General features: G+C 33.8%; 1 protein-coding gene across 1 annotated transcript in view; it reads right to left on the bottom strand.

Annotated features, from left to right (window-relative positions):
• Positions 1-14,826, bottom strand: part of RTTN (rotatin) — a 142,896-nt gene that overhangs the window by 45,911 nt on the left and 82,159 nt on the right. The window contains 2 exon segments of the mRNA XM_038525811.1: positions 4,693-4,784; positions 7,122-7,311. Of these exon segments, the coding sequence (XP_038381739.1) occupies positions 4,693-4,784; positions 7,122-7,311 (282 nt within the window).

Below are 14,826 nucleotides of genomic sequence, written 5' to 3'. Positions count from 1 at the left end.
ATTGTTGAAATCTATCTCAAAATGCTTTTGCCAATTTCCTTAAATGCTTGCACTTGACACTGATGGCTATCCTTCTATAGTAACTTAGTTTGGATAACTGCAAACACACCAAAGTGAATACAAAATACAGGGGGGAAAAGCCCCACAAAATAAATACTATTTTCTCTTTCTAATGATTTTTAAAAGAAAAATTATTTATAAAATAGTACCATGCACAGGATGGAATGAATATTCTATTTTCACTAGCTATTACAGTCATTCTAATGTCACATACAAAAAAAAAAAAAATTAGAAAAAACTAATATGGCGGCATTACTAACCATCAATATCTAAGTTTTGTTAAAAGAATTGATATTAAGGGTGCCTGGGTAGCTAAACTGATTGAACATCTGACCCCTGATTTTGGCTCAGGTCATGATCTCTAGGTTCTTGGGATTAATCCCCACATCAGGTTCCCTGCTCATTGGGGAGCCTGCTTCTCCCTCTCCTTCTGTAGCTCCCTGATTGTGTTTTCTCTCACTCTGTCAAATAAATATTTAAAATCTTTAAAAAAACAAAACAAACCAAAAAAACCAACACACCTGTTTATTTTCATTGTACTACAGCCCTGTGGCCTATATTCCCAACACTTAGGAATTAGAATCTTACTTATATTTCCTTTCTAACTATAATATACAAGTTCTTAGATCCTGGGTAATCCACAGTTGGTTGAAATTTATTTAAACAAAGTATATCATTTTCTTTCTCTCCACCATCATGCAAATTGCTGTCTTTCCAGGTTTTCCTGGGGTCACCACACTGGAAGGATGTACCTACTCTATCACTAATTCCTATGTCAAAACTATTTTTTTTAAAGCCTCTTCGATTCATCCCTGGTTTAACTGTCCTTGGTCTACTCTTCATTCTATAAAATAACTTGTAACGACCATCACACAAATGCCAATATATATTTTGTAACATCAACTGTAATATTTAATGTATTTTACTCTGCTGAAATATCTTTAGAGCTGTATCTTTATAGCTATTATGGCTTACCTCTTCGAATCCAAAAACAGACTTAGCTCTCTTAGCTAACCCCTAATCTGGTAATTAAACTTTAGCCTTTGTTCCACACTCCAAACAAACTAGGCATTTTCTGAGTTTTCTATACTTTCAGTAGTACCACACAACTTGGCATGCAGTTATTTTCTCATTGTGCTTTAAGTTCTTGACAAGACTTTCAACTCTTATAAGACGGTACTGAATCCTCAGACATATGTGACTATCTTTTCAACTCCCTGTAAATGTGTGCATATATTTAAGAAAGATTAATCTTTAAAGCTCATTTCAATTGCTACTTCTCGTACATGCCCTCTAATGTAACCTCACTGCACCCTGACCATAACATCTATCATAGCACCTATCACATCTGCTTTGTCGTGAAGGAGTGGAACATCATGGCCAACAACTTGAACCAAACATACTTCTGGATTCAAATAATGCCAGCACTGGAACCTTGACCAAGACACTTATTCACTGCATGCCTTAATCTCTTCTTTTGTAAAATAGCAAAAGTAAGAATGACTTTCAATACTTTTAAGTTTATGAAGACCCATGAGTCATTTCTCTTTAAATGTTTAAATAAACTTAAACTAAAATAAAATCATTTTTATTTAAACTGGTGTTCCCAAAAGTTTCAGAGAATCACATATTTCACAAAGAAAAGCTCAAAAGGAAAGAAACCACAACTCCTTTATTTTGACAATTGATAAAACGGATTAAAAAAACATAGACATAATTCTGCTCAACAGCAGTAAAAAAAGAAGACCACATTTTGGTCAGAAAATTGTTGATGCATACTGGTGTATACTAGGCCTAGGTACCCACCTAATGTGGATATTTCTAAGAAGTAGAAATGAGACTTCAGGAGGAAAAACAACCAATGCCTGACCCTTCCTACCTATGAGAAGGAGACACTGAGCTGGAAGGAAGCCATCTCTGAAAAGCTACTTACAAGGGCAATGCCCCAAAGTGAAAATGACACTCCTTACCCTGTCTATACTTTATGAACAAACATGTCCCAATCCCTATAAAGATTGTCAAACAACTGAACTAATATATTCATTAGGGAACACCATCAAAGTCCCTAAAATAACATTAACTGCCCAGAATGGATAATGACCTAGCAACAGCACACTAGATGGTATGACCCAAATCAAAAGATAGTGCTTTCCTTAGAAAGACAAAATGGAAAAATAAACAAATCAATAAATAAACTGTATCTTTTGTCATATCTGGGAAATACACTAAATAATGATATAAATAACCAGGTACACTTATTGGCAAGATTTAAATCCACTGAACAGATACCTCAATTTGTAACTTCAACATATACTTAACAAAGTATTAGCTGATGTAAGTATGACAGCTTAGGTTTAAAGTAATACTGGTATATGGGATGCCTGGGTCGCTCAGTCGGTTAAGTGTCTGACTCTTGGTTTTGGCTCAGATCATGATCTCAGAGTCCTGGGATCCAGCCCTGAGTTGGGTCCGCACTCAGTGGTGAGTTTGCTGAGGTTTCTCCCTCTCCCTCTCCCTCTGACCCTCCCTCCCATGCATGCTCTCTCTCAAAAAAATAAATAAATCTTTGAAAATAAATAAATATTTACTGGTGTGATGAATAAATTCCCCGAATTTTTTTTCCTGTGAACAAGGACAGATAATATCTCTGACATGACAAAAAAAAACATGATTATTAGTAAAATTGGGGTAATGAGACTACTTCTATGAATAAGTCACCAATCTGGTGACTAAGAGTCACCAATACCAAAGCTCTTCTTTTTGGAATCAAAAAAGAAGAAAACAAAGAGTTGACTATAAAAATTCTAATAGATAATTATCTTTTGAGAAACTATACAAAATCTCACAAAGAACTATAAAAGAATTCTTAAAAAAAAATAACAGATTTCATTGGTATATATTTCTAAAAGAATATGTAACATCCAAACACAACCAAGTTGTAAGAATCTTAGGCTCTATTAAGTACTTCTATTTTAATAATGACTAAAATAAATATTTCCAAAATTTTTCTCAGAAAATCTAGTATCTTGATCTCTGAGATTTGTTATTACTAAAGTATCTATTATTAGGTATATTGTATATGTTTATTATTATTATATATTATTATCTCTTATAAAACAGAGAAATGCAAAAGTACTCAAATCTTCTTACGTATGATAAATACAATTTGGTATTTACAAAATAGCTAAGATGACTCAAAGTTAATTAGAGCAATTACTACTTACTGAGTTCCTACTATAAAGCAAACAACTGAAGCATGTACAAATTTCAAGCTTAGTCTATAGATAGCCCTTTTAATAGACAGCGAAGTCTAAGAATTACTTTTAAGCATATATTAATGCTGCCCTTCTGTGAATTAAATAACTAATACAGCTCCTTTTTGCATTTAATCATATGATTTCTCTTGTTGAAACAAAAATACATACTATTTCTAGCACAGAAAGGAAAGCATGACATCTAGTGGAAATGAGGTAATTAGTCAACTTTTCCAAATAAAGGTTCAATGCAGCAGTAACCACAAACTCTTCTGAGTCTACAGAAAATCATGACACCTAAAACTGTAGCAAAAAGTACCAGTGTTGGGATTCCTGGGTGGCTCAGCGGTTGGGCATCTGCCTTCGGCTTAGGGTGTGACCCCGGAATCAGGGATCGAGTCCCATATCAGGCTTCTTGCAGGAAGCCTGCTTCTCCCTCTGCCTGTGTCTCTGCCCCACGCCCCCACCCCCCTGCCATGTCTCTTATGAATAAACAAAATCTTTAAAAAAAAAAAAAAAAAAAAAGTACCAGTGTTGAGAAACTATAGGAGGTGAATTTTATTACTGCCTTATAATTATCTATTATGCTCATATTATTTTTGCTCCTGGAAGTAGGAGTGCCGTGCACCTCTGCCTTCCTGATAGATCTATGACACAGTAACTGTTCCAATCATTTCTTATGCTTATAAAAAAAGTGAAACCTAGTATCAGTCATATTTAGAAATACTTGGTGTATCTCAAACTTTTTAGAACAAAGCAACTTATGAATGAAAAGAAAAAGGAAGGCAGGCAGGCATAAATTTCAGGTATTTCAAACAATGAAAACAAGCTTCTGACACAAATATTTAGAAATAATGTTCAGAATCTCTAGTACCAAACTGGAATCACTTGAATGGGCCCACTTTCTCCAAATTGCTTTGTCCTTAAGCAAAACCGCACAGTAATCAAGCATTATTATCACATGGGATCTATTCTATTACTACTGATAAACATTTTTGAACTTTTATGCTTCTCGGTCTATCAAATAAGGTATAAAAAAGGTTATAAATTCATCTAAAAGGACATTCAGCATAGCTATATGAGTACATGGGACCCTAGTTCTACAAAGACAGTAGTTTAAATTAATCACAGCTATTGGGACACCTGGCTGGCTCAATCAGTGGAGCATGGGACTCTTGATCTCAGGGTTGTGGGTTTGAGCCTATGTTGGCTACAGAGATTACTAAAAAAATAAATAAATAAATTTTTAAAAGTAAGTAAATCACAGCTACCTAAATCATAACCTTATACTCTGTATACAGTCTTAATCTGTCCACTGTGTAAATTCAAGTATTTTCAGAGATTCAAAATGAAGCACTCATGCATTCTTTAGAAGTACCATTGTTTCCAAGGTGGAGAGAGAACTTGGATCTTGATCTTGATTGGACATCCTAGATGGAGCTCTCCAAAACTTGAATGAGTCATCTAAACCTGCGACAACAGGAAAACATCAACATAGTCTCCTGGGTACCATAACATTGAATAGAAAGATCACTTGTTACAGAAAACCAATCAAGAACTAAGGAAAAAAGTTTGCTTAATTTTTATTATTCTTAATTAATTTATATATAAAACTTGTTAAACATTTTAATGACAATTAGTGGACCTTGCTTAATCTAATTTATCAAGACCACCAGCTCCCAAACTTTAATGCGCACAAGAATCATAAAGGACTTGTTAAAGTTATTTCCTGGGTCCTACTGCCAGAGATTCCACCCCCCTAAATCAGGATGGGAGCCATAACTCTGCATGTCTAACAAGCTCACAAAAGATTTCAATGATGTTGAACACTTATTTAAAATGTTCAGACAGGGCAGCCCGGGTAGCTCAGCAGTTTAGCGCCACCTTCAGCCCAGGGCATGGTCCTAGAGATCCAGAATCGAGTCCCACATCGGGCTCCCTGCGTGGAGCCTGCTTCTCCCTCTGCCTGTGTCTCTGCCTCTCTCTCTCTCTCTCTTTTTTTTTTTTTTTTTTTTTGACACTTCTAGGGCACCTGGATGGCTCAGTCAGTTAAGCATCTGACTCTGATTTCAGTTCAGGTCATGATCCCAGGATTATGAGATCAAGGCCCACATCAGGCTCCGAGCTGGGCATGGAACCTGCTTAAGATTCTCTCCCTCACCCTCTGCCCCCACCCCATATCCCTCCCTCTCTCAATCTGTGTTTTTTTTTTTTTTTAAGTTCAAAAACTTCATCAAATGTCATTTTCCTCTTAATTCCTCCAAGAATTGAGCAGAAAAGTGAACTAGAAGTTCACACTTAAGTATTTCAGGGTAAAGGAATTATGTCTGCAATTCACTCTTAAATAGCTCAGAAAAACATATATATACATGTATATTGCATATAAATAAATGCATATAAATAAATTTTTTAAATTTATAAACACATACCCATATACATGTAGGGGAACAAATACCATAAAATGTTAACATTTGAGAATGCTTATACTATTCTTGCACCTTTTCTGTGAGTGAGAAATTATGTCAAGATTTTCAAAAAATACTAGCAAAGACTAATCTTAAAATATAACATATTTTTTAAATCATTAAATTATTTATTATTATGAGACAACAATATTAATATGTGCTAAGATCATAGGAAATCTAAAGAATCTAGAAATAGAAATAAAAAGGTTTCAGCAAGATATTTTGTTTTCTGTTTTGTTTTGTTTTGTTTTTTTAAGATTTTATTTATTTCTTATTGAGAGACAGAGACAGAGGCAGAGGGAGAAGCAGGCTCCATGCCAGGAGCCCAATGTGGGACTCGATCCCGGGACTACGGGATCAAGCTCTGTGAAGGCAGACGCTCAACCACTGAGCCACCCAGGTGTCCCTCAGTAAGATATTTTGATAAATGAGTACCATACCAAAAGCAAATAGCTTTTTGATATATTAGCAAAACAAATTAGAAAATTTAGTAGAAGGGGCACCTGGATGGCTCAGTGATTGAGCGTCTACCTTTGGCTCAGGTTGTGATTCCTGGGTCCTGGGATTGAGTCCTACATCAACTTTCCCACAGGGAACATGCTTCTCCCTCTACCTATGTATCTGCCTCTCTCTGTGTGTCTCTCATGAATACATAAAACCTTATAAGAAAAGGAAAGGAAAAAAAAAGAAAAAATGTAGTAGGAGATGAACAGGAGAGACTCCTAACTCTGGGGAAACAAACAAAGGGTTGCAGAAGGGGAGGAGGATGGGGGGATGGAGTAACTGGGTGACAGGCATCAAGAAGGGCACTTGATCAGATGAGCACTGGGTACTGTACTACATGCTGGCAAATTGAATTTAGATAAAATTTTTTAAAAATTAAAAAAGAAAATTTAGAATGAAAAGGTCTCATTCTTGATTACCTAGAAAGAACCTTCCAAAAAGTTTAAAACATCAAAAAGAGAAAAAAAAAAAAAAACAGTAAAACTTTACTGAAGGGCATGAAATAACTTATAAAAAATTAATAAGATGTCAAAATGTTTTCCATGAAGAATTTATAACATAGAAAAATGCTTAAGCAATGTTTAGTGAAAGGAAGGAACAAAAATATACATAGATATGAACACAATCATGTAAAACAAACAAAAGCTATAGGATGAGAGAAGACGAGAAAATTCACCCTGACGTTAACAAAGGTCATCTCTGTGTAGTGGGGCCCAGAGATAAATGCTCTCCTGGGTACTTTCAATTTTTTAAAAATATTTTGTAACAAACACATAGGTTACGTAGGTTTTCAATAGTTTTTAAATAGTTAGATTTCATAAAAATAAAAATATACTACCATTTAAATCACTACCTTCTGAAGTTCCATCCAGAGCAGAAAAATTCAAATCAAATGTATATCGTCCCAGGTAACAGTGTTTTATCATCTGATTCAAATGTTCATAGAAATGGCAATGATATAGAAGAGCCTGAAGGGCAGGTTTTCCTATGAGCGACAGGCCAGAATCCTCATCGTGGACACAGGGACCCTGTAAGGAAAAGAGGGAGAGAAAAAGAAAGACACCCTGATTATAATGTAATTTCTTCAAAAAGACCTGCTGTCTGCCTCTCAACCCCCGCCTCCCCCCCCACCCCCAAGGGACCAAACGGGTCCCAGGTGCTACCAGGATACTTATACCTGACTCTGTCCTTCCACACTCAAAGCAGTGTGACCTAGGGCAAATATTTCATAGTACTCTAAGTTTTTGCTGCCTAAAAATCCTCTGAAGGCAGAAGGCTGATCTACTCTTGAGAGATAAACATTAGTTTACAATGCATCTATAAAATGGTACAGTTTTAACCAAGTAATTACATTTCTTGATCCACGAATACAATAAAAGCAGTATTTTTCAACCTGCACAGAATATTCAAATATCTGAAATAATGTGATCCAGTAATTATGTTCCAAATTATTTTTTGCACCTATCAATATGCCAGATAAAAATGAAAAGACTCATCACTACACATGATAAAATCTGTTTGCCACATTACTTCTCACTGAATTAACTGTGACAACAGAAACATGTAGGCAGGCATGCATGCGCACGGGTACACGCGTGCGAGGGCGCGCACACGCACACACACTTTCCATCAGGAAGCTGAGAAGAATCTGCCATTCTATGATTTTAATCTCATTGTACTTTTTTCCAAATAATCTTTTTGTGCTGCCACTTATTACTTTTCCTGGAATATCCAATGGCAAAAGTTAAGCAGCCAGGATTGGTTTAAAGTTTGCAAATAAGCCTGTCCCTGGCTTATAATTCTATTTTTGGAAAATGACAATAAAGTTATGATTTTTAAAAAAGACCATAAGAGAGAGAAAAATAAAAGACAGAAAACAGCAATCTAAGTTCTAGCAGGAAAGGTATGGTCAAAATATATCCAAAATGTATCATTAACTCTGAGATTTGTGTATGGGTCCCTTTTCTCAGGCCTCCTCATCACCAAGGAAAAATGGATGTTAAAACTTACTATCTGGAAGATAAAATAATTCACAAGTTAAAGATTTAATTAAATCAATATGATCATTTCAATTAATCTTTTTTTCAGGATATTATCATTATAATCAAATATCTTACTTTATTATTAAATAAATTTTATGGTTATAAATCTGTTATTGCTGTATTCTAATAATAAAGCAATTTACATATTTAATAAGAAATAAGAATATATAATAAGCAACCAGCACATGATGGCCCCTGTGTAACTTTAAATTTTGAGGTCTGGAAGAAGCAGACAAAACAGAGTAAAGTACAATAACAGGGTCATGTGGCTGTCTGTTAACCATGGTATATGTTTCAGACAATGTGGCCCTTTCATGTACTACTTTATTTTATTATCTGGGATGAAATAATTCATCCCAAACCACAGAGCCAATCCTAATATCCACAGCTTCAAACTCCTCTATCTTTTAAGCAATTTACAACATTCTAAATGTACAAAACGTGAAATACAGAGGAGATTTGTAAGAATTGCTTAAAATCATGAATTAAAGCTCTCATTACAATAATTCAGAGAAGGAATTAACAACCAAGATGAGAATTATAAATAATTCAGCTAAATTTACTAGCTTAGCTCCAACAACTTAACAAACTTCAATAAACCAATAAAATAAAATGATTAAACAAAGTAGGATGATACTACCTTTTCTAAATATATTTCATAATGATGCCCAGAACAATTTTTAAGTTTTATTACACAAATTACATAAAATTTTTACTTTTCCAAAATTATACCTATATACTTATTTCTTGGATAAGTTACACCACAGTCCAAAATTCATAAATGTTTAACAAAAATAAGTGAAGGAATATAAACTATATAAATCTTAAAAACAAGCTCTTCAAGAGCTCTCATTAAATCTATTGATTCTTTATTCTCTAAACGTTTCCTGAGGCTGATGGTTATACCAATTGCTAAAAGGAAAGGTAATACAAACTCACTGTCTTGTAAAATCCACTTTTTCAGGGAGCCTGGGTAGCTCAATCAGTTTGACTTGCTCAGGTCATGATCTCAGGGTCCTAAGATTGGACCCTATGTTGGGCTCTACACTCAGCAGGGAGTCTGCTTGTATCTCTCCCTAGACTCACTCATACTCCTCATAAATAAATAAATAAATAAATAAATAAATAAATAAATAAATAAATAAATAAAATCTTTAAAATGATAATAAAAATAAAATCCACCATTTTTTTTAGTTTTAAGTATTTCCAAAGTAAATGAGAAATTACACATATATAGAACTGTAGTAGTTATTCCCTAAGTATATATAATTATCATAGTGATAATCATTAACATAATCACATTTACCCTTCAATTAAATACAAATAGTCTCTGACTTACAATGGTTCAACCTATAATTTTTCAATTATAATGGAGCAAAGTGATACATATTCAGTAAAATCCACACTTCAAACTTTGAATTTTGATTTCTTCCTGGGCTGGTGATATTCAATAACATATTCTCACAATGCTTGGTGGGCAGCAACAGCCAGCCGCAGCTCCTAGTCAGCCAATGATCACAAGGGTAAATAGCTGATTCAATCACATGCTTTTTATTTTCAGTACAATATTCAATAAATTACAGGAGATATTCAACTGTTTAATTATAAAACAAGTTTTGTATTAGATGATTTTGTCCAACTGTAGGTTGGTAGAAGTGTTCTGAGCACATTTAAGGTAGGCATGGATAATCTATGACGTTTGATAGGTTACGTGTATTAAATGTATTTTCAACTTATGATATTTTGAATTCAATAATGAGTTGACTGGGACATAACCCCATTGTAAGTCAAGGAAGATTCATATTTAAAAATTTTTTTCTCTAGTCCTTATGAATATAAAAAGAAAAGATTGAGAAAATGATAACAATATAAATCATAATAAGAAATGCAAGTTTAAAATTCCATCTACTTAATAAGGTTTCAGAACTCATTTTATTTTTTGTGCCTGGCTGGCTCAGTGAGAGAAAATGAAACTACGGATTGTGGGGTTGTGAGTTCGAACCCCATGTTGGGTGTAGAGATTCCTTGAATAAAAACTTAAAAAAAAAAAAAAAAAGGGTACCTGGGTGGCTCACAGAGTTAAGCATCAGATTCTTGGTTTCAGCTCAAGTCATAATCTCTGGGTGATGAGATCAAACCCTTTGCTGGGCTTCATACTCAATGCAGAGGCTGCTTAAGGTTGTTCTTTCCTTCCCCCACTCACATCCTCACTTGCTCTCTCTCAGATAAACAAATAAATAAAATCTCTAAAAAGAATCTTTTTTTTTCTTTCCCTATATATCACAGTGAAAATTGCTTCAGCCTACCAAGATTGAAGAAATTAAATTCTAATATGAACAAAAGGATATCTCAGAAAATAAAGACTAAGATAAAAATATAAAAGATAAGGAGATAAAAAGAAAATCAATTCGAGAGACCTAATATAGGACTCATATGATATATGGAAAGAGAACAAAGAAAAGTTATTTTTAAAATAAATAAACATGAGGGATGCGTGGGTGGATGCATGGGTGGCTAAGTTGGTTAAGCACCCAACTTTTGATTTCTGCTCAGGTTCATGATCTCACGGTCCTGGGATTGAATCCTGCTGAGCATGGAGTCCACTTCTCTCTCCATCTCTCCCCGCCCCCGTCCCTTACCTAGCTTGTGTGCAAGCACATGCACACTCTCCTTCCCACTAAAATAAATAAATCTTAAAAAATAAATAAATAAATAAATAATAAATAAATAAATAAATAAATAAGAAAAAATGTGTCAGAGTCAAAAAAAATAGAACATCTAGGTCTTCAAATTAAGGAGTTTAATGAGTGTCAAGCAAGAGCAATGAAAAAGATATATAACCATAAAATTCTAGGACATCAAAGATAAAGAGAGAATGATAAACAAAAAAGTTGGCCATAAAGGGGTAAAAGAGCCAGATGGGCATCCAACTTCTCATCAGCAGTATAGGATGTCAGAAGATAGTAGAGCAAAATTCTTATAAGGAATGATTTCAACCTATCTTGTAACTACCCAAACTATCAAGTGCAATTTAAATACATTTTCAAATATGTAAGAACTCATTATGTTTGTTGCTCATGTACTTGTTTTTAAGATAGAAATATGATTATTTTGAAGATGATTTCTAGGAAAAAGTATCTCAATCAAAAAGAAAGGATGGCTAAGAGTTTAGAAAAAAGTGTGATACGATATAGACTTACAATTCAAAGAAAAAAAATTATATAGATAGATAGCCAGGGACAGAAACTCCAAGGGAAAAAAAAAATAAGTCACCCAAATCACTTAATTAGACACACACAGACACAAACTTATGCATGTATATACACATATATATTAGAAATATACATATAAATATTAAAAACTTTTAATACAATAAATATTAGACAATTTTTCTTCTGAGCCCTGTAAGTATAGATACAGAAATATAACCACAGCCCAGTAAGTGGCTCTATAGTAAATCACTAGTTTTCAATTTTTAGAATCAACTTACATATAAAGCAAGACTGAAGAGAATATGAACGTCATCAACATTCACAAAGTAAAAGTAAAGATAAAACTGACAAAGATTAGCAGAAGTGAAAGAACAGGAATATCTTAGCTACAACTTTCTTACCTTCTTAATGAGGGGACAGAGATATTATCCACAGGTAAGAAGACAAGAAACAGCAGGTAGAGAAACTAAGTCTGGTAATAGAACTAAATTTGCAGGACATTATTTAAATGAGCTAAATCCTGTGTATCAACACAATAAAGGAACAAACATTATAGCAAACTACTATTTAGATATGAAGGTAACTACCTAAAGAATTAAAATCGGTAGGAGGTAAAGCTATCTCTGTGAATGAAAAGAGGCAGTAAATTTCATTATAAGCTCTAATGGTTGTTTTAACCACATACATTTTTACTTAAAAAAAATGCTTCTAAAAATACAAACAATTCATCCAGAGTATAAGTTCTTAAAGAAGATCAAATCTGGAATATGTACATATGTACATATTACACCATTATTTTTTATTCGATTTATTTTAACTAATATTAAGCCTGAATCCCCATTCTCAACGTGCCAAAGCTTCCTAGTGGCAATGGCATGTTAGCAACAGAGCTTTACTCAGGGCAGTAAAGCCAAACCCAGCATATGCACAAAAAATGGTCTGACTCAGGCTTTCCATAGATGACTAATGGTACAAGGTCCCAAACAATGAAGCTTTTCATGCATACACAAGGTTCCGTTCCACAGATCCATCAGTAATTGATGGGGCTGTCTTCTGGCATAGTGGGGAAATCAGCATGGTCTAAGTGCTCTGTCTTTGGATGTCTATATCCTTACCAGACTTGCCCTCAGGTGAATGTGCTGGGGCTGTCAGATCATCTACAAAATTGCCAGGGAGAGTTGAGAAGGACAGTATGCAAAGAAAGAAAACTCTTCAAATCACCAGGTATCATTACAAATAAGTTTGCAACGAAAATCACAAATTATGTCATAGAACACTCCAATTAATTTGAAATCATTGTTTTCAAGGATGCAATAAACTGCAATATTAATTTAAAAACATATATTTTACTCCTAGTGTCATACTCATTTACCTGTGGTTCAAAAGGAACTAGAAGCAAAGTAAAAATCACATTTAAGAAAAGCAGACAATACAGGCACCTGGCTCAGTCAGTGAGCACATGACTTAATCTCGGGGTTGTGGGTTTAAGCCCCACATTGGGCATAGATGTTACTTAAAATCTTAAAAAAAAAAAAAAAAGACTAGAGAGTATTTTCAAGAAGAAAAAAGAATTATTTTAATATGTAACAAATTAAAAAACTGCTGTAATATAATACAGAGATTGGGAAAAAAATGATCCTAATTACATAAGCAGAAATCCCTAATTACATATAAATTATGAATACAGATAAAATGATATTGCTTCTCTGACACCAAGTATTTATTGTTTTGTGAAATCAATACTTAGGAGGATTCATGATGAACACCTTTAAAGATGAAAAATATGCACTGATGATTATCACATCAAATATGAAAATGATGCATACTGCAACAATAAATGAGTGGACTATCTACCTAAAACGCAAACACATATGCAGTTTCCACTTATGTCCACCATTAGTACACAGAAGCAATGACTCTTTCCCTCTGTCCAGGAATAATGAAAACGTCTAGAAGCCAGATCTCATTTCTAAATACCATTCTCCATTAAAAGAAATCAGGGCTCTCTGAGTAAATGTCTGATTCTAAGCTGGGGCTGGAAATTCTGGAATATCTTGCTATACCAGAAAATACAGAAGTGCTCAAAGACTAAAGAAAATAAGTTAAAAGGACAAAAGATTCTTCATGAAGGGGCGCCTCTAAGTCAAATCTGGAACAATTTGAATATCTAAAAATAATGATAGAAACAGGCTACAACTCATAAAACAAAGAGCCTTTGAGTCTACACTGAAATGTAGAAAAAAAAAAGAAAAGAAAGAGAAGAAAGAAAAAATGAAAGCTCTTTCTTATAGTAAAATGTAATAAATGTAGAAAGAATGACATAATTAGAAAGTCACCATTTGGCAACCATTCTATAATAATCGCTTCAGACAAGAATGGAAGTCAAAACTAGTGGAAGAAAGTTGATGAGAAGTAGGCATCAGTGCAGTCTCAGAGTGTCTTCTTGCAACAGAAAAAACTGAAACTCCATATGAAGGAAACATGCAGGCTCTACCTTAACCAAGTTAGCAAAGTCAGTATACCTAGTAAGGGGACAAACAGATGATCTTGTTTCCTGATACAATGTACTAACACTTCTACAGCTTTTCTATCAAAAAATGTATAACTTGAATCTAATTATAAGGACAGATAAATCTAATTAAAGAATATTATAAAAACTAAATAGCCTGTACTCTTCAAAAATGTTAAGGTCATTAATGCTATTCAGGAACTATTTTAGATGAAAGAAAGGAGAAAGATACAACTATCTGCAACATGTATTCCTGATCCTAGATCCTGACCGGGTGGTGTTATTTTTTTCTTTTCCTATGAAGGACAATAGTGGGACAACTGGAATAATTTGAATAATTGCCTAATTTTGGTAATTTTTATGATGATTTTATGAGAAGGTCTTCATTTTTAGGAAATTCACACTTAAGTGTTTAGAGGAAAAAGCAGCATTATGCCTGCAACTCTCAACAGTTCAGAGAAAAGATACTTGCAGACAGAGCTAAAGCAAACTTGGTATAATTGTTAACATATGGGGAATCTGGGTAAAAGTTATATAAAAACTGTACTGTTCCTGCAACTTTTACATAGGATTAATTTTTTTCAAAATAAAGTTTAAAAAAATAAATTATGTGGACAATTCAAAGTCCTACCATAAATGTGGAAAGGAACTAAAGCATAAACATACCACAAACTGACAACTCACTATATTTAAGTGCATGAAATTACATTTACCCTTAAATGTGTAACATTTTCAAGTGGGAAGACCAACTTTAATATTACAAAAATTATGCATAAGCTA

This window comes from Canis lupus, chromosome 1, assembly GCF_011100685.1.
Source record: "Canis lupus familiaris isolate Mischka breed German Shepherd chromosome 1, alternate assembly UU_Cfam_GSD_1.0, whole genome shotgun sequence".
Classification (NCBI taxonomy): Eukaryota; Metazoa; Chordata; class Mammalia; order Carnivora; family Canidae; genus Canis; species Canis lupus.
This window is presented reverse-complemented; position numbering and strand designations above follow the sequence as displayed.